Raw genomic sequence first — 19408 nt, 5'->3', positions numbered from 1 at the left:
GTGCCAAATACTGGCTGAATCTGAGCCTTGAAGTCCAGGCCCAAATTACGCAATATTATGGACACTTAATTACTTTAACCACATCCTTGTTGCTGTACTCTGATAAGAGATCCTGCCTGTTCATGGAAGGCTATTTCAAATTCACACAGACACATTGCTTCAGAAAAAAAGGACAAATGTTTAAATGTTTGCTGAGTCATAATTCTTCTTCCCTCCTCCCCCGATTGAGAGGTAAAAATGTAAAACAACGAACAGCTACGATTACTTGGAAATGACACTGGGGACCAGTGTTTTGTAAGAGATTAAAAAAGAGTGGTACTTAGTGTGCAGAATTGCTGTCCTGTTGATTGGGAGCTGCCAGCTGCTGCTCTGGAATGACAGGAAGTACTTCAGAGAATCTGAGAATTCAGCATTTCATAACTGATGGATTTCCAGCTCACAAAATAAATGGCACATTAATTTGCTCTTTTTCTAGGGAGTGAGACTCTGGCAGTGGCAGCATCAGGCCTATGCCATCTACATGGCTGTGTAGGGTCTGATTCTTCCAGGAAACCTGTCCTTTACACACACACACCACCACCAGCCCCTGGTGTCAGATGGAGCTATTCTCTTCCATGTTCCTGTCTGACAAACAGCCAATAGATCATGGTAGACATTACATTTCCAAACTGCCCTCTCTTTTTGGGAAGGTGGCCAACTTCTACCTTCTTGCAGTGGGGGGCACCAGTTGCTGCAAAGCCTCACAGACAGCACAAACATATGAGATTGCCATAGCCTCAGGAAGGTTTCAGGCAGATTGTAGCTGTGTGGTAGGTCAGATCTGGATGGCCCCTGCAGGTGTTACTTCTCATACCTGCTCTCTAGAGTACAAATACATAATTTCCACTTAATTCAGTCTGAGCAACGAAATTAAACTAGTCGCTTTCACGTTTGCTTCTAGTTAGTTTCTAGGAAGCTCCCCTTGCAGCCTCTGATTCCCTAGCACAATGGTGCAGTGTTTGAATTGCTACCACTGCAGGGGAATGTCTAAAGCCAAACAGAAAAAAAGCAAAACACAAAATCCTTACATCTGAAATTAAAACATTTCTAGTAACAACAGATTTTATAAAACTTTGAGAATAATAATATATATTCAAATGTGTCAGCCGGTCATATTTCTGGGGTCAGTTATTACTGTACTATTAAGCAAGCCAGGCACTTGCTGTCTGCGTGTCAAAGTTTTAAACCACCACAACATCCGGATGTCAACAAAACTGCTTGTGTACAGAGCTATTGTCCTCTCATCTCTTTTGTACGGGTGCGAAACATGGACACTATATAGGTGTCACATCAAGCAGCTTGAAGCATTCCACATGTGCTGCCTCCGCAACATCATGAAGATCCGCTGGCAAGACAAAGTGCCCAATCTCGAGGTCCTCAAGAGAGCCCAGATGACAAGCATCGAAATGATGATCATGAAGTCACAGCTATGTTGGACCAGTCATGTCAGCCACATGGATGCCAACAGAATCCCCCGCCAGCTTCTGTATGGTGAGCTCTCCCAGGGCATCCGGCATATAGGTCGTCCACGGAAACGTTACAAGGACACCATCAAAGCCAATCTGCAGTATAGCAGTATCAAACCTAGGGACCTTGAGGACACCGCCAGCGACAGAACACAGTGGCGTGCAACAGTTAGAAATACCTGCATTGCCTTTGAGGAAGACCGCTGCCGGCATCTACAAGAGGCACGCGAACAACGTCACAGAGCATCAGCAGCGCACAATCCACTGACCACAAACTTCCCATGCACTATCTGCAGCAAAATGTGCACCTCTAGAATTGGCTTGTACAGTCATCAGAGGGCACACCATGAGACCAACAATAGATGATCTGCACAGATTTGTCATCATCGGATCGATGGACTACCAAGACTAGATTTATATACAGTATTGTATTACATCTAACTCTTATCACCTCGTTGATTATGAGATTTTAGCCTCATAACACTCCTGTAATATAGGGACAGAATATCTCCATTGTATAGATGGGGAATTGAAGTATGGGGCAGGTTAAGTCACTTGCATACGGTCCTACAGGGAGTCTGTAGCCGAGCTAGGAACTGAACCCTCGTGTTCCGTGTCCTACACCATCTTTCCCATCCCCATACAGCAAATTAACTGTGCCAGACAAATGATAAGTCCTTGCCTGGACAAGTTTAAAGGTACAAGTGGATACTACGCTATACATAAGTACATTACAGTAGGGCCAAATCCTGCAGTCCTTTCTCAGGCAAATCTCCCATAGGCTTAAGGACCCTGGCAACTTATGTTTGCTATTTTAAAATAATGTATTAAATAATGTACCCATGTCCCAAGCACAGCGCTTCTATCTCTATTTCTCACTTTTCATTTGCTTAAAATGGGTGGTTGTGGCAGATAAGCATCTCAGAGACTTGGGTGTGGGAGAGTAAACAGCAGCCTGAGAGCATGCACATGAAGCAGAGGCTGCAGAGCCTCTAATCCTGGGCTGCTGCCTCTTGCAGGCTTTCCAAGGAGCTGATTCTGGAGAAGACAGAGCAGGGATGTCAAACATATGGCCAGCACATAATTTATTTACGTGGTCACCATGACCTATTCAGATTCTCCAGAATCTCAGCTTCGATTTTCTAGCTGCATTGGTAATAATCTAAAGCTGACTGGAATATAGATTTTGCAGTGGTTTTCAACCTGTGGGCCACACACCGGTAAGGGTCCGCCAGTATAGTCCAGAGGGTCCACAAATGTATCAGCAACCAGGGGTGATGTGTGAGAGGGGGCACATTTGGCCATGCTCCCTGAAGTGCTGATGCAGCAAAGCAGAGCAGTGGTGTGTCTCCTTGGCTAGCTGCTGCCTGTGGAGTCAATGGCTGTGAGGCAACCCCTTCTGATGGCAGGAGGAGATCTCTCTTCTGCAGTGATGCTGCAATTTTTGGTCATGGCCTCACCCCCGATTTCTGCTGGGTGGCTTACTGGAGTGAGTCAGGGAGTGGAGGTGGCGCTCCCTCCCTGAGCCTCCCTAGATGGCCATGCCCCACAGTTTGAAAACTTCTCTGGCATTAATAAGCTATCAGTATTTTAACTTGCTGTGTTTTGTTGATCTGTTCAAATAATTTCTCTACGGTAATATTCAGGATAACTATTAAAATAATGTGAAAGAAATTATGAGCAACAAAATAATGATGGGGAGTTGGGGTTCTGCAAGTTTGTCAATTTAAGTTTAGGGGTCTCTGGGTAAAAAAAGGTTGAGAACCACTTGCTTTGGATGACCCTTCAGTGCCAACATCAACTATTTAATCACCGATCATTTTAGTTGGCAGGTTGGGAAGAGGATGGGAGTGCAGCCTGGAATTTCTGCAGGGAAGAAGAGAATGCAGAGAACAGAGGAGATTCCCAAAGACAAGGGAATGAGAAGAAATTGAGAAAGGAAGGAGAAACAAAGAGCATAAACAACAGTAGGCTTAAACTGGAACATATTTAAAACAAAAAGGGTGCACACTGAAGATGAATGTCACAATAAGGTACAGAACAAATAACAAAACATTTAGTTACTGCATAAAGACCATATCCTTTCCACGATATCTGTGCAAACTGCCAATTGACATCAATGTCTTATTGAGAGTATATAGTCCCGAATTTATACCATGGGCCATGAACCATAATTAAATGAAGAATTCAGCCCTCTTCTTCCAACGAGTTTGGCACCATAAAGGATAAGGAGACATTCAGGATTTTGAGGTTGGAGAAGAGAATAGTTGAGCCTTGATTCCTCCCTCTGTCATGGGCTGGTGGAAGAAGAGAAAATGTATAGTAAACTCTTGTACACTTCCCTCTTTCCTGCCTGCCAAAAAAAAAAAAAATCTTGTGAAGTGGATGGGTGGGAAGGTTATTGTGGCCCTCTCTCCAAAAATGCTATTGCACAGTGTTACTCTTTCAAAAATGTTATGTGGGCTGTCCTAAAATGCTCATATGCTATTATAAAGAAGTAGGGGGTGACCCCTTTCAAAATGTTTACCAGTGATATAGCAATCTAAGGGGGGATTTTGAAAGGCAAAAAGGGCAATGGAAGTCAATGGAAGTTAGGCACCTGCCTCCCATTTGTGTCCTGACCTTTATTTATATTTCCATCTGTACCCACATAAATTGAAACAGTTATTCTCATCACACACCCTGCCTAAAGCACTTGTCTACACTAGAGCAATTCTAAAAACTGTTTGGTCCACTTAGCAGGCATGTAAAACACTCTGCAAGAAGTGCTCCAAACAGCCGAATAGTGTTTGAATAAGCAATGTTCGGGTCTGTAATGTTTAGTGCCAGTAGATGGATAATGGTTCAAATAGCCTTCCCCCAATAGTGCACTGGTGGCCTCTGAAATCTCTTAGAATCCCTTGCTTCTGGAAGAGGTGCTTGAAATTGTGGGATAGATACCAAGGCGGCATTGCAACTAAAGCAATTTAGAACTGCACTAGTGAGAACATGGAGCAAAGCTGTAATGCTACAGAACACAAATCACCGTGTCTAACCTGGGTACACTCATTTACTTGGACTTCAATTGGTTCTGTTCCACCAGTTCAATTAGGAACAGTTAATTAACTAGGGTAGGCATGGTCAGAGAGTGAATGAGGAAGGAAACAATGGCTTCTACTAAAATTAGTGTAATTGGTGTAAGGAAGAAGCAAACATCCTGGGTCTGATATATGATCTTGGGCAAGTCACTTCACCTTTCTGTTTCTCTGCTTCTCCTCCCAACTAGTCTTATGTATTTAATTTGCAAACTATTCAGGCATAAACTTTCTTTTATGTTTTTGTATGTTTCCTAGCACAATGGGGCCCTAAATTTGGTTGGGATCTCTGTGTGCTACTGGAATACAAATAATACTAAGAATACCTTGTCCAAATTGTGATCCTACTGGTTCTGACCTCTGTACAACCTTGGCCTGTATCATAAACTCCCCTATGCTCCTGCAAAGCTGGCTCTGTGGCTTGCAAAGGACAAAGGAGTCTGTAAGCAGGCTCCATGCTTTCTGATCCTATCATGGTAGGTACTCCATTCTGACCAATGCTGGTCAACATGTCAATCTTTTTTTAAATAATTGTTGCTGGGTTTTTAAAACCAGTTTATATAGAGCTGGTTGAAATGTTTCCAGTGTTGGATATTTCAACCACAGTTTTTGTATGGGAAATGTTTTACAAATTCTCATAAATTGCCACCATTTTTTGACATAGACTGGCCCAGCCAGGGAGACGGTGGGGTCAATGATTCCACCCCAAGGAACAGGAGCGCTGGCCCAGAGAGGCACAATGTCGCTACAGCCAGGTGGCTTCTATAATAGCGTCGAAGAGTTGTTTTTGCAGAGCTGCCGTGGGAACGTGGCGAGGGGAAGCTGTTCCAGGCCGAGGGGGCTGCATGAAGAAAGCGATGAATGCGGTGACCTCACCGTATTTCCATGTCTGCTACACACACGTGCAAGGAGGGACCTCTTCTCTGTTCCCGATCTGCACGGACACCGCTGCAGCCCATCGCTACACACTTCTGGGCTCCTTCGAAGCAACCTCGTCCCCCGCCCTGTCGCCCCAAGCGCAGGCTGGGAGGCTGCGGCTCCTCGCTGGGCTGGCGATGCGCCTGTGTGGTTGCAAAGGCCGGACGCGGCCGGGGGCTGCTGCGCCTTTAAGGACTCAGGAGCCTGCGGCTGCGATGTGAGGGGGCGCAGGCTGGGAAGGGCAGAGGAAGGCGCGGCGGCCACCGGCTCCAGGTTGAAGCGGGGGCGGAGCAGCTCGGCGCGCGGGGCGGGCGCTGGGCAGGACCAGAGAGGCCGCAGCGCCATGCGAGAGCGGTGCCTGCCCGTCCGGCCCGGCGCTTGCAAGGCTCACGCCCCGCGCAGCGGACGCGGCGGTGCAGGCGGCTGGCGAGGGGCCCCCGGACCTCAGCGAGGCGCGGGACCCTAGCGGCCCCCGCGGGCATCGCCTTCCCGGGCTGGGGCTGGCGGCGGGTCTTCTGGCCTGCTCCGCCCTAGGGCGCCCTCGGGCCGGACCTTGCTCCCGCCGGCGTCTGTCACTGGATTGCAAAGGGCAGCGTCGTCCCCGCCGCTGCTGGCGGCTCTCAGCGCCCGGGCTGAGGTAGCGCGGGAGAAGCAAATGCCTTGAACTGTTCCCCCCGGCGAGGGGAGGGACCCTGGCACGCGAAGACCGTACGGGCGGAGCGCAGCGCAGCGGGCAGCCGGCTGGTTATGTGCAGTCATGGCTTGGCCGGCCTATTGGGTGGACGAGATCCAGTGGTTTACCCTGCTCACTCTGTTCGTGGCTGCCCTGGTCACTCTGGCCATCTACCTGGTGCAATATGCTCTGGTTGCTCTGCGGAACAGCAGGAGGAAACCGCCGGCGTCGGCTGAACTTCTGCAGGGAAATGACACCCTGTTGGCCTGGGTGCTGTCTCTGAGCAGCTGGAGGACCCAGTGGCAGAAAGCTTGGATAACAGCCCTGAATGCGGAAGCCAAAGTGAGAGGGGTAAGTGGCCGTGTATCCTGGGAAAAAATGAAAACAAAAATAGCGACATTCTTGCACTGAAAACGACGTTGCAATCGTCTGTATTACCATAATATGAGCATCTGCACTTATTGCAAGTGTGTGTTCCTTGAGAGCTCATGTGTCCCCAGTCCTATTTCATGGGGGTGTAACCCTGTTGACTCTAATTGAGTTTCAAATCGGAGTGAAAAGAGAGTGGGGAATATGGCTTTATGTCTCTTATTCCAAAAGGATCCTGTGTGTAGTATTTTGAATACTGTTGTGACTTTTGTGTAGGTTAAAGTCCTGGAGTAATTTGAAAACGAAGCCTCAGATTTTTAAGATCGCTGTGTAATGACGCTATCAAGTTATTTTTTCCATTCCAAATGTTGACGTTTTACTCACTGTTCATCATAGTTGCCTTCTGGAAGCTTTAAACTAAAATCTTTCTTCCCACTTCTTACCAGATCAGTATGATTCCTTCCATTTTTTTGAACTGTCATTCCATTAAAAACAAATCTATTTTGGTAAATACATATGAATTTGGAAATGCAAGAGCCAAATTTTACTTTCCATTACAGCTGTACAAATCAGGAGTACAGCATAAAGCATCAATGAATTAATTGTACGCTCATGTAACTGAAAGTAGAATCCCACCCTAAGGACTTACACCTCCCTTAGAGAGAGCACTCTTGTAGTTGTAAAGTCTGCCAGGAGAGCTAAATAAATGTTGTGTATCCCAATAACCTGCTAGAACTTCACTAGACTCCGGTTTTATTCTTAGCTTGCTAACTGTGAATCAAGTCTTTCCTGGACTATGAAAAATGCTAACTGTATATACATTTGTTAATAAAACATCCATAATGTTTACCTGATTTTATTATGTTGAAGTGAATGTCACTATTTGACGTCTGCTTTTCCTTGCCCGCTATTTACCATGTTTGCTAAAACAAGAAGTAAATATGTGTATGATTACACTTAGAATATCTTTGCCAGTGAAATCTAGAAATTTTCCTGTTCTAGCCACTATTTCCTTTAAAAAATATATAGACAAGATGTCTGGAAGTTCAGGAGAGGGTGTTACTGACCTCTCAACCAATCAAGATTAGACTCTGCATATGCAATTGATAACATTGTCCTGTACCTCTGAGGTAAACAGTAGAAACTTCCTGTCTTGTCACATGACCCTAATATCAATCATGAGCCAGACTTTCCCCCGTGTATATAACTCTCAAAACTCTCAGTTCCAACCCCTCTCATTTATGCTTTTGAACACATTTCAGATTTTTGATGTTTACTTCTGTTTAACTTATCTTTATCTGGCAGATCTCAGTCTTGTAGTGTGGAGCAGAATAGAGTAAAATAAGATAATGTTCACCTTATTATGCCAGTCATGCAACTTAGGTTTGAATTTTATATAAAACTTAAACAAAACAAAACAAAAAAAGTCTGAATTGGCATTCACAACATTTGACCTACCTTTCTACTCCCAGTATCTTTGTGTAAAGGACGTAAAACTTATATATAGTATTTAAAAACAAACACAAAAAAACCCACCTCTCTGGATCTGAAGTGGGGATGCAAGGGTAGGTCAGGCCACAACAACCTATTTTCCTGAACTGAAATTGAAACGTTGCTGTGTAGAATTGGAAATACCCAGTTCTAACCATCTGGAAAATGTTATGTTGTGTATTCTTCAGCACCATCTCCCCAAGCCGGTGATCTTTTGTTAGCCATCTGTTATTTCTAAGCCACGCATATATGTGCGTGTGTGCATGTGTGTGAAATTTAAAATTCTCAAGGCATTATTGTAAATGGGGAAGGTCGGTAGGAAATACTTTTGATTGTCCTCTTAAAATATCAGTGCTGTGTGAGAAAATTATGGGTGTTTATGATAAAGGATGAGAGTTCTGCAAAAATAAATATTTTAAGAATTGTTACGAATTGGGGACAGGTTCCAGAAGACAGAAATTAACACCACACTGTAGGCAAACAGATACAGAAAGTAACATACATTCTCTCTCATCCTCACCCACACCCCAAAGAGCTTCTGTAGCCTCTTTTTTTTTTTTTAGCTGAATTCACTTTCTGACACTGCAGTATGTTGTTACTCCCTCAGCTAGGCTCCCAACTGCTCAGAACAATGTCAGCATCGCAAGGCTAATTAAATTCCTCTGTGTTTTAGGGATCTCTTTCTCCCCCCTTTGTGTGTGTTACGTTTACATCATATTCTTCTTCCTAGGTTCTGGTCAGTGTTGTAGGTGTGGGGTGTTTTTTGTTTTTAATACTTAACAGAAATATTGTTGTGTGTTTTAAAACTCTTTCAAATGATTGTTTAGTATCTCTTCATTTTGGGATAGATCATGCAGCCAGCCATATAATGTGCTGTAGAATAGTATTAGAGTTATTAGGCCAGATCCTGAAAACAGTTATTACTACTGTTATTTTTAAATATTTATATTATGGTAGCTGTGAGAAAACCTTACTCATGAGAAAGCAGTAAAGAATCCTGTGGCACCTTATAGACTAACAGACGTTTTGGAGCATGAGCTTTCGTGGGTGAATACCCACTTCGTCGGGTGCATGTAGTGGAAATTTCCAGGGGCAGGAATATATATGCAAGCAAGCTAGAGATAATGAGGTTAGTTCAATCAGGGAGGATGAGGCCCTCTTCTAGCAGTGGAGGTGTGAAAACCAAGGGAGGAGGAACTGGTTTTGTAGTTGGCAAGCCATTCACAGTCTTTGTTTAATCCTGAGCTGATGGTGTCAGATTTGCAGATGAACTGAAGCTCAGCAGTTTCTCTTTGAAGTCTGGTCCTGAAGTTTTTTTGCTGCAGGATGGCCACCTTAAGATCTGCTATAGTGTGACTAGGGAGTTTGAAGTGTTCTCCTACAGGTTTTTGTATATTGCCATTCCTAATATCTGATTTGTGTGCATTTATCCTTTTCCGTAGAGACTGTCCAGTTTGGCCGATGTACATAGCAGAGGGGCATTGCTGGCATATGATGGCGTATATTACATTGGTGGACGTGCAGGTGAATGAACCGGTGACGGTGTGGCTGATCTGGTTAGGTCCTGTGATGGTGTCGCTGGTGTAGATATGTGGGTAGAGTTGGCATCGAGGTTTGTTGCATGGATTGGTTCCTGAGCTAGAGTTACTATGGTGCAGTATGCAGTTACTGGTGAGAATATGCTTCAGGTTGGTAGGTTGTCTGTGGGCGAGGACTGGCCTGCCACCCAAGGTTTGTGAAAGTGTGGGATCATTGTCCAGGATGGGTTGTAGATCCCCGATGATGCATTGGAGGGGTTTTAGCTGGGGACTGTATGTGATGGCCAGTGGAGTCCTGTTGGTTTCTTTCTTGGATTTGTCTTGCAGTAGGAGGCTTCTGGGTACACATCTGGCTCTGTTGATCTGTTTCCTTATTTCCTCATGCGGGTATTGTAGTTTTGAGAGTGCTTGGTGGAGATTTTGTAGGTGTTGGTCTCTGTCTGAGGGGTTAGAGCAGATGCGGTTGTACCTCAGTACTTGGCTGTAGACAATGGATCATGTGGTGTGCCTGAGACGGAAGCTGGAGGCATGAAGGTAGGCATAGCGGTCGGTAGGTTTTCGGTATAGGGTGGTGTTAATGTGACCATCACTTATTTGCACCGTGGTGTCTAGAAAGTGGACCTCCCGTGTAGATTGGTCCAGGCTGAGGTTAATGGTGGGGTGGAAGCTGTTGAAATCATGGTGGAATTTTTCCAGAGTCTCCTTCCCATGGGTCCAGATGATGAAGATGTCATCAATGTAGCGTAGGTAGAGAAGGGGCATGAGTGGACGAGAGCTGAGGAAGCGTTGTTCCAGGTCGGCCATAAAAATATTGGCATATTGTGGGGCCATGCGGGTGCCCATAGCGGTGCCACTGATCTGGAGATATATATTGTCATCAAATTTGAAATAGTTGTGTGTGAGGATAAAGGCACAGAGCTCAGCAACCAGTTGTGCTGTGGCATCATCAGGGATACTGTTCCTGACAGCTTGTATTTCATCTGTGTGTGGGATGTTTGTGTAGAGAGCCTCTACATCCATGGTGGCTAGGATGGTGTTTTCTGGAAGGTCACCAATGCATTGTAGTTTCCTCAGGAAATCAGTGGTGTCACGGAGGTAGCTGGGAGTGCTGGTGGCATAGGGTCTGAGTAGAGAGTCCACATATCCAGACAGTCCTTCAGTGAGAGTGCCAATGCCCGAGATGATGGGGCGTCCAGGATTTCCGGGTTTGTGGATCTTGGGTAGTAGATTAACCCTGGTCGTGGCTCTTTCTATGGGTATGTTGATTTGTTCCGGTGTTAGTGTAGGGAGTGTCCTGAGTAGATGGTGCAGTTTCTTAGTGTATTCCTCAGTGGGATCTGAGGGAAGTGGCCTGTAGAATTTGGTATTGGAGAGTTGTCTGGCGGCCTCCTTTTGGTAGTCTGACCTGTTCATGATGACAACAGCATCTCCTTTATCAGCCTCTTTGATGATGATGTCAGGGTAGTTTCAGAGGCTGTGGATGGCATTGCGTTCTGCACAACTTAGGTTATGATGCAGGCGATGTTGTTTTTCCACAATTTCTGCCTGTGCACGTCGACAGAAGCATTCAATGTATAGGTGCAGACTGTCATTTCAACCCTCAGGAGGAGTCCATGTGGAGTTCTTCTTGTGCTGTTGGTGGGAGGGTAACTGTGTATCAGTGCGCTGTTCAGTGTTGTCCTGAAAGTATTCTTTGAGGTCAGAGATGGCGAAAGTAGGCTTCCAGATCGCCGCAGAACTATATCATGTTGGTGGGGGTGGCAGGGCAGAAAGAGAGTCCCCGAGATAGGACAAACTTTTCTTCTGGGCTGAGTGTGTAGTTGGATAGATTGACGATATTGCTGGGTGGGTTAGGAGTACCACGGTTGTGGCTCCATGTGGCAGGTAGGAGTCTGGTCCTGAAATTTGCACAAATACAGACAGATATCATCTTCCTTTCCAAAAGCAAACGGATGGCAATATACGAAAACCTGTAGGAGAACACTTCAACCTCCCTGGCCACACTATAGCAGATCTTAAGGTGGCCATCCTGCAGCAAAAAAACGTCAGGACTAGACTTCAAAGAGAAACTGCTGAGCTTCAGTTCATCTGCAAATTTGACATCATCAGCTCAGGATTAAACAAAGACTGTGAACGGCTTGCCAATTACAGAACCAGTTTCTCCTCCCTTGGTTTTCACACCTCAACTGCTAGAACAGGGCCTCATCCTCCCTAATTGAATTAACCTCGTTATCTCTAGCTTGCTTGCATATATATTCCTGCCCCTGGAAATTTCCACTACGTGCATCCGACAAAGTGGGTATTCACCCACGAAAGCTCATGCTCCAGAACATCTGTTAGTCTATAAGGTGCCACAGGATTCTTTGCTGCTTTTACAGATCCAGACTAACATGGCTACCCCTCTGATACTTACTCATGAGAGTAGCTTCATTGATTTCAATAGAACTACCTGCAGTATGTAAGTGCCTTCACCTCCCATTGCTGTCAGGATCAGGCCTTATGAGAGTGAAATTCAGCACAGGTTTTCCAGGATGTTTTTTGCATTATGTAGTGGAGCAGAGTGGATAAGATTAAAAACCCCTGCAATTTTATGTATGAAAATTCATATTTTCTATTATCTGGTTTCAAAAATTTTAACGACAATGTGTCTCTGTGTTGAAGTGAAAATAATTTGTTTAATTAAAACGTATTACTTGTTTCTTAGGATTCATTGTTGCTTACATTTGAAGAAGACACAACTCCTCAGCTACTGGAGCTAGCAGTTAGACGGGTTGTAAGTGTTGTAAAGTCAGCCCAAGAGAAGGTAAATTTTAATATTTTCTCTTAATTAAAGTAATTACTCCTTTTTAAAATACTAAGCTTTGTCAAGTTGGACTTTCTGAGTTATGGACTGTTGTAAACCCTGTGCATGCTTATTTGAGCTGATTATAAGTTTCAGAGTGTTTCAGGGTACGAGCAATTGATCACGAAATTGAGTTCATTCTTAGTTTTATGTATGAGTCTCTTAAGGTCACATGGCCAAATGTTGTTTTCCTATCCCCCTCTCATTACTGTTAAAATCTGCTTAGGGTGGGGAAGGAAAGGAACATTCTGGAGAATGTTTTGTTGATTAGAAGTTTTACTTAACTGCAACCAGATAAGAATAGGCCAAGTAGGTTCAAAGTCTAAGGGTGAAATCTTGGCCCCATTGAACTCAATGAGAATTTTGTCCTGGTCTTTAATGGGTGTGGAAAGTCACCGTAAAAGGTACTAAGTGAGAACTAGCATATGAAGGCCTTTGTTTTGTTTTTTTAAGACGCACACAACATTAAAACAAGACTGAATGTGGCCATTTGAATATGTACATTCTTTCCATGAGATTCGCAAGCACAACTCTACTGTCTTCAGTGGAAGTTGCATTGGATGGCATAATTTGGACAAAATTGTAGAGGCTAATGACTAACTTTTCAAACTTAAGTGCCTATAGTTAGGCCCCTAACACAAAGTGGCCTGATTCTCACAGGTGCTAAACACCCACTCTCTTATTACTTCTCTCTTCCTGTTAGTCCTGTGAACTATGCACGTAAGTCAGAGTAGTCTAACTTTAGGTTCCCCAGTTTGAGATTTGTTTTGGTTTTGTTTGGTTTTTAATAACAAATCCTTCGTTAAATGGAAGGCAAGGACCCAGAATATGGCAGATTTGCATTCAGAGTAAGACCTGAGTGTTTGTACACCCCTTATCCTGAGGCTAGCTGATGGTTCAGCCAGTCCACAGAGTAGGTTAGGTGAGTCTTAACTCCCGCGGTGTAAGATGCCCATCTGCATCTTCCTTATCTCCAGCGGTTGGGGCTAGGATGCTATTATGTTGGCTTCACATTATTTGAGGATCCCCAACACAGGGGGCATGCTCCGGAGGCTGGATCTGCTAGTACTATGGTTATAGTACTTTGGGCCACCACTGGATCAGATTGATGTTTTTTCTAAGAGATGCTTTACTGCAAGCAGGAATTAATTCAATCAGGGAAGCTCTGTGGCCTGCTTTATACAGGAGGTCAGACTAGATGATTATGGTTGAGGCCAGAAGGATCTATCTATGAATCTATATAAATATTTTTTTTTTGTGGAACAAACATAAGAGGGAAATTGGGGGATTTTGAGGAGGGTGAAAGAGAACCAGCCCAGACCAGAAAAGTCAATACCCTGGTGATTAGGGCACTCCCTTGGGATGTACCTGCTCTAGAACCTGGGTCTCCCATATCCCATTTAGGCATTCATCTGGGTCTCCTCCATTTCTCTCCTTTCTCTTCCTCCAAAATACCCCAAAACAAAACATCCTGGATCTAAAAACCTTTGTGATAGAAGCTTAGTTGAGATGATAAGTTTTGGTGTTGACAAATCTACATTTTCCAGTGAGAAACATTTTGGCAAAGAAGTCAGCTATAGACAGGACTGGGTTGAATGCTATCTTAATCATATAGGCAGGTTTTTATGGAAATGGCTTCAACCTTATCTATGAATTTCTTTACTCTTCTTGGCTTAAGACACACCCTGCATGAAATTCAAATATATTTTGCCTCTCTGCATAATACTTGTAAATTAAAGAAGGAGCCTTTTGATAGATACTTTCACTCTCTCTTTTTAAATGCATGGGGGTTTTTTTTCCCTAGCAAACTCTGGTAGTTTTCCTGTAGAACATTAATTGTAGATCCAAAGAGCATTGATAGTAAATTCACGAAAAAATAAATAGCTCTTTTGTATTGTTCTGTTTCTGGAACTAGTCTACATTAAATTAGAATGGGAAATTCTATAATACAGAATGGAAACCTTTTTTTAGGCCCTGTCCACACTGCAACTTTCAACTTGAGTTTGTAACTAGTTACTGGCATGGGTGGCTCTAAATCTGGTGTGTGACCAGGCCCCACATGTTTATCAACGCTGTGGCAGCCAGGAGCATTTTGCCCTTGCCAGAGGCCATGGCTGGCACCTGGCTATCTTCTTGCAACCAGTTTGGCACCCTTTTATTTACGATTGTATTACAAGAGCATCTAGAGGCCTCAGTCAAGGATCATGGCTCCATTATGCCACGTGCTTTACAAACGTAATTTAAAAAAACACAGTCCCTTCCTCAGAGCTCGCAACTAAGATTATGACAAGACTCAACAGTGGATGCAACAGAGGAATTGGAGTGAAAGGACAAAACGACAGTAAAGTAAATACATGTATGCATAATATTATGCATAAACACCATGGGGTTCTTTTTTATGTTGAGTGTATCTCTTCTGTGTGATTAGTCTCCTTCCTCTCAGCACTCTGCAGTAGGACATGCCTGTGTGCATTAGTCCACATGATGCAGGTTCTACACTGTGAACAAGTCTACCAGGGCACTGTATCTCCTACTGAGGTATTAATGGATATCTGGCCAGAATGTTTTTATTTTTGCAGTAGATTCAGAGACCCCACTTAGGATCAGGGCCCCATTATGCCAGGCACTGTACAAACATATCCCAACACACTTTGTTCCTTCCTTGAAGAGTTTAAAATCTAAGAAACTGGTGCATTTCCCAGGAAGCACTGATGGTGAGGCTGAGTGCCAGCTGTGGGCAAGCAAACATAGTTGTAATGGAAGAAAAGTGGCTGTATGGATGCAAAGTGAACCATGTGACTTGTTGCAAGTTAAGGTGACCAAGCCTCTAACCAGTTGCAAAATCAATTAAAAAATATATAGTTTGGACAGGGCCTAACTGTATAGAATGAAGTGATTTTGTTTTTAGAAGTACTTGACAACAAATAGTTGACTTGGTCAGCATTTCCATCATCTGTTTCCAGAAGGCTTATTACTTGGCAGTAAAAGTTTTGAGTTTTGCTTTTGGTTTTTTTCCTCTTGTCTGGAACTTGGCACATAAGGATCTGGCCTAGGCAAGAGCAAGTTTTGAAATCTATTTAGTTGTTTTTAAGCTACAATCAAAAGTATCCCTCCTTTTCCTTCAAAACATTGACATTGCCTGCTTGACATATTCTTCATACTCTAAAAATTCCCCCTGGGGTTGTGGGGGAGAGGAAGTGGTTTAGAGAAAAGAAAGCTTCTTTTAGTGGGCTAATCAGCCATGTGATTTTTCAACTGGGCTTTGCAGCCTGCCCTTGAGGGCCTAATTCAGGTACTCTGCCATTGCAACTGTGCTGCTTCTGTAGGTTGGCTGAGAGAGTTGAGCAATGCTGCCAAGAGCTGGTAGCATAGGGTAGCACTGTTGTAGTGGTTGGAGCCTTTCAATCCCTTTTGGAGCTGGCCAAGAGCAATGAGAAGCAGGTAAAGACTAGTAATGCAAAAGGCAATCTGTTAGTTTTAAAACACGCTTGAGATGTTTGATATCCATCATCTTACCCGGAACACCTGAGGAGAGACGCCGGGTTACTGGCAGGAGAGAAACATGATCTGTGATTCACGCTGTTATTGAAGGTCACTGACTAATAAGGTTAACCCAGACATGGCCTTGGATGAGGTCTCTGATTTTTGTATTTCTGAGATCTGGCTGAGATGAAACTGTTGTGGATGAAGAAGAGAGCCCTGCCTTTCTCTAGTCATCACTCCAGGTGAACAGTTAAGATAGTTTGAGTGCCTACGAATAAATTGGCATGCCTTCAAACACTGGGGTTTATTGTCAATTTAACCTTCACTTTAATTTTCTGGCTTTCTAATGGTGTGGTTTTTCTTATAAGGATTTTTAGTCCTAAATTACTGATATGCACTCAACCTTCATTAAGCTAGTTATCTGGGAATAAAATTGTGTTGTATAGTAGCGCCTGTTTCTTTTCTTTGAAAGAAAAGGCCAGCCAATCCTATTGACGCACTGAGTTTTTTTTAATAAATACGTATAGCCAGTCGTCTTAACAACCCCTAAATATACCGCTACTGGGAAGCTAAGAATTTACCACTTAAAATCTATTTTCATTATGGGATATGACCCACTTGTTTAAAGGGGGTAGGAAGAAAAGAATGTCAGAGGCATCGGCAACATTTGAAACAATGCGTGAAGTGTGTGAGTTTATATAGTACATAACAATAATTTTATTGAAATAAAACAAATATACAAACTAAAATAAACCTAAATCTCTTTATTTTATTTATTTAACTGCATGTTGCCACTTTTTCAAGGAGAAAAGAGTAGATTAAATTTTATAGCTCTCTAGAGAGGTAGGAGGGAGCAAACTGAAACTGAGGCACTAGTTCCCCTACTAATTCAGCTATCTGGAGATCCTGAGGAAAAAGTTAATCTAAAAAGTTAAAATCAGACTGAGAGATAGAAATATAAAATTTCTGTAAATTGTGAAATGGAAAACTTTAAAATAGTTTAGACACATTCTCGTTAAAATAGTGTCTAAACTTGTTGAATTAAAACTACAAATCCGCAAATATTTGTGATGGATCTTGAAATTAACAGACTTTCTACTTAATAGTTTGTGGCTCAGAACCACTGTTGTTGATCACAACTAAGAAGAGAAGGGAATAAGATTTTCTAGCTGATTATCGCTAGAAAAGAACCAGAGCTAGAAGATAAGAACACTGTTTAATGTATAAATTCACTGTACAAATACTGGCTATTTTACCTTTAATTCCATTGAGACAAGGTAGAGAATGAAAAGATGAAGCACCCATTCCAGTGGGTATAGGACTAAGCAGGCCTGACTTTCATATTTTAGGATAAAGGAAACAGTTATATTACCTGTGTAAGTAACTGTATACACGTTAGACCTCCTAGAAGAAGGAATGACCTTTTATAAAGAACTTTCTCAGTCTTTGAAAGAAGAGTTGTGGTGTTTCTGTTTTGAAACAGAATGAAACCGAGGACTTCTGGGTTGAGTCTGAGAGAGATAAGCAGATTGAGCATGAGTGTATTTGTCATTTGTTTGGCTTGCTGTTTATTTTAAACTATATGTATTATTATGGAGTTGTACTAGTGACCCCATGGACTATATAACCAACTGTTGAAATAGATACAGTAACTCCTCACTTAATGTTGTAGTTATGTTCCTGGAAAAATGCAACTTTAAGCAAAATGGTGTTAAGCAAATCCAATTTCCCCATAAGAATTAATGTAAATAGAGAGGGTTAGGTTCCAGGGAATTTTTTTTCACCAGACAAACTATATATTATATAGATATATATACAGTATATGTTTTAAACAAACAATTTGATACTGTACACAGCTCTGATGATTCTGAAGCTTGATTGAGGTGGTGAAGTCAGAGAGTCGGATATTTCCCAGGGAGTGCCTTGCTGCTAACTGATGAACTAGCACTCGGCTGAGCCCTCAAGGGTTAACACATTGTTAATGTAGCCTCTCACACAAGGCAGCACAAACATGATGGAGGGGAGACAGCATAGCAGACAGAGACAAACACATACCTTGTGTGTGGGAGAGAGAGAGAGATGCAGGCTGACCCATTCTTAAGTGCTTTGTCTTTTTAAGTAGATCAGGAAGTTGAGACAGAAACTGCTGTCCTAAGCTCTCTATCTGTCGCCATCTGTGTCTGCTCCCTGCTCTATATGGAGAAGGGGTAAGTGTGGTACAGGAGATGGAGGGGGGGACACTCTGACATTGGCCCTCCCCCCTGCACAGCAAGCAGAAGTCTCTGGGATCAGCTCCAAGGCAGCAGCAGCACAAGGCAGTGGGGGGAGGGACAGCTGAACTGCCAGCAATTGATAGCCTGCTGGGTGGCTGCAGCACAGGAACCTTAGGGGACCCGGGAGGTGATAGAGGGAGCTGATTTGGGGGGGGGAGGGGCATGGCTGCTGGTCCACCCTGGTTAGAAGCTCCCACCAGCTAGCTGCAATGGGCTGCTCTTCCTGCAAGCAGTAGACAAAGCAGATGGCTGCCAAACGATGTTGGAAGGGAGCACTGCACAACTTTAAAGGAGCATGTTCTGTATTTGATCAGCAATGAAACAATGTTAACCGGGATGACTTTAAATTAGGAGTTACTGTAATGCAAATACGAATTGTAAATCAGTTCTCAAGAAAACAGACTTTTTTGGAGGGTGGGGCAAAGAGGAGGAGAAGACATACATTATTTCCCTCTAAGAATATTTTTGAGGGTGTAGAAAGGGACTGTAGGGGAAATATTGGTTGGACTTCACTCGTGATTAAGGCTAGGCCGTAATCGGTAGGCCCTGAGGCCATTAGTAATAGAAATGTAGGGTTGGAAGGGAAGCTTGAGAGGTTATCTAGTCCAGCCCCCTGCCCTGAGGCAGGAATAAGTATACCTAGACCAGCATTTTCTCCAGTGCAGTCGCCATGGTCATGTGCGGACAGCAGGGGATTTTTCTGTGGCCACAATAGCCTCCTGGGCAGAGATGGAGGGTAGCATTGCCACCTCTCCAGGATTGTCCTGGAGTCTCCAGGAATTAAAGATTAATATTTAGTTAAATATTATGTCATGTGATAAAATGTCCAGGAATACATCCAGCCAGAATTGGCAACCCTAAAGAAGGGAGGCAAAGCTGTGGTCCGTCCCTGCAGCACCCAGCTATTGCTCGTGGCTGCCTTGGTGTTTGCCGGCACCACCAGCTGGGGCTCAGCACCCTGCACCACGCAGCCTCCTAGAGGCTCTGGGCAGCGCCTCTGCAGACACATGGCCAGTGTGTGTGCTCAGCAGGCTTTGGACATCAGCATCTGGGCTCCAGCTTTAGACTTCAGCCTGGGCCACGGAACTTGGGCTTGGAAAAATTGTCAGAGTGGCCACCAACAAGGGTTGGTGTCCACACTCTGAGGCCACCAAAAAAAATTGTTCTGAGAACCCCTGAATCTAGACCATCCCTGACAGGTATTTTTTCTAATCTTTTCTTAAAAACCTCCAACGATGGGGA

The 19408-nt window shown here is 43.7% G+C and overlaps 2 protein-coding genes across 2 annotated transcripts in view; both read left to right on the top strand.

Annotated features, from left to right (window-relative positions):
- The window catches only part of ZBTB21 (zinc finger and BTB domain containing 21), a 40523-nt gene extending 36849 nt beyond the window's left edge, over positions 1 to 3674 (top strand). The window contains exon 3 of the mRNA XM_050933480.1: positions 3331 to 3674. The gene's annotated coding sequence lies outside the window, so the exon portion shown is untranslated. The remainder of the gene's footprint in view (positions 1 to 3330) is intronic.
- A 2431-nt stretch (positions 3675 to 6105) lies between these two features.
- C2CD2 (C2 calcium dependent domain containing 2) overlaps positions 6106 to 19408 on the top strand; it is a 52226-nt gene continuing 38923 nt past the window's right edge. Inside the window, exons 1-2 of the mRNA XM_050933503.1 lie at positions 6106 to 6521; positions 12273 to 12371. Coding sequence (XP_050789460.1) covers positions 6255 to 6521; positions 12273 to 12371 — 366 coding nt within the window. The 5' untranslated portion in view covers positions 6106 to 6254. The remainder of the gene's footprint in view (positions 6522 to 12272; positions 12372 to 19408) is intronic.

The sequence above is a fragment of the Gopherus flavomarginatus genome, chromosome 1 (genome assembly GCF_025201925.1).
Source record: "Gopherus flavomarginatus isolate rGopFla2 chromosome 1, rGopFla2.mat.asm, whole genome shotgun sequence".
In the NCBI taxonomy this organism is placed as follows: domain Eukaryota; kingdom Metazoa; phylum Chordata; order Testudines; family Testudinidae; genus Gopherus; species Gopherus flavomarginatus.
Note: the sequence above shows the minus strand (reverse complement) of the source record. Positions and strands in the feature narration are given on the sequence as shown.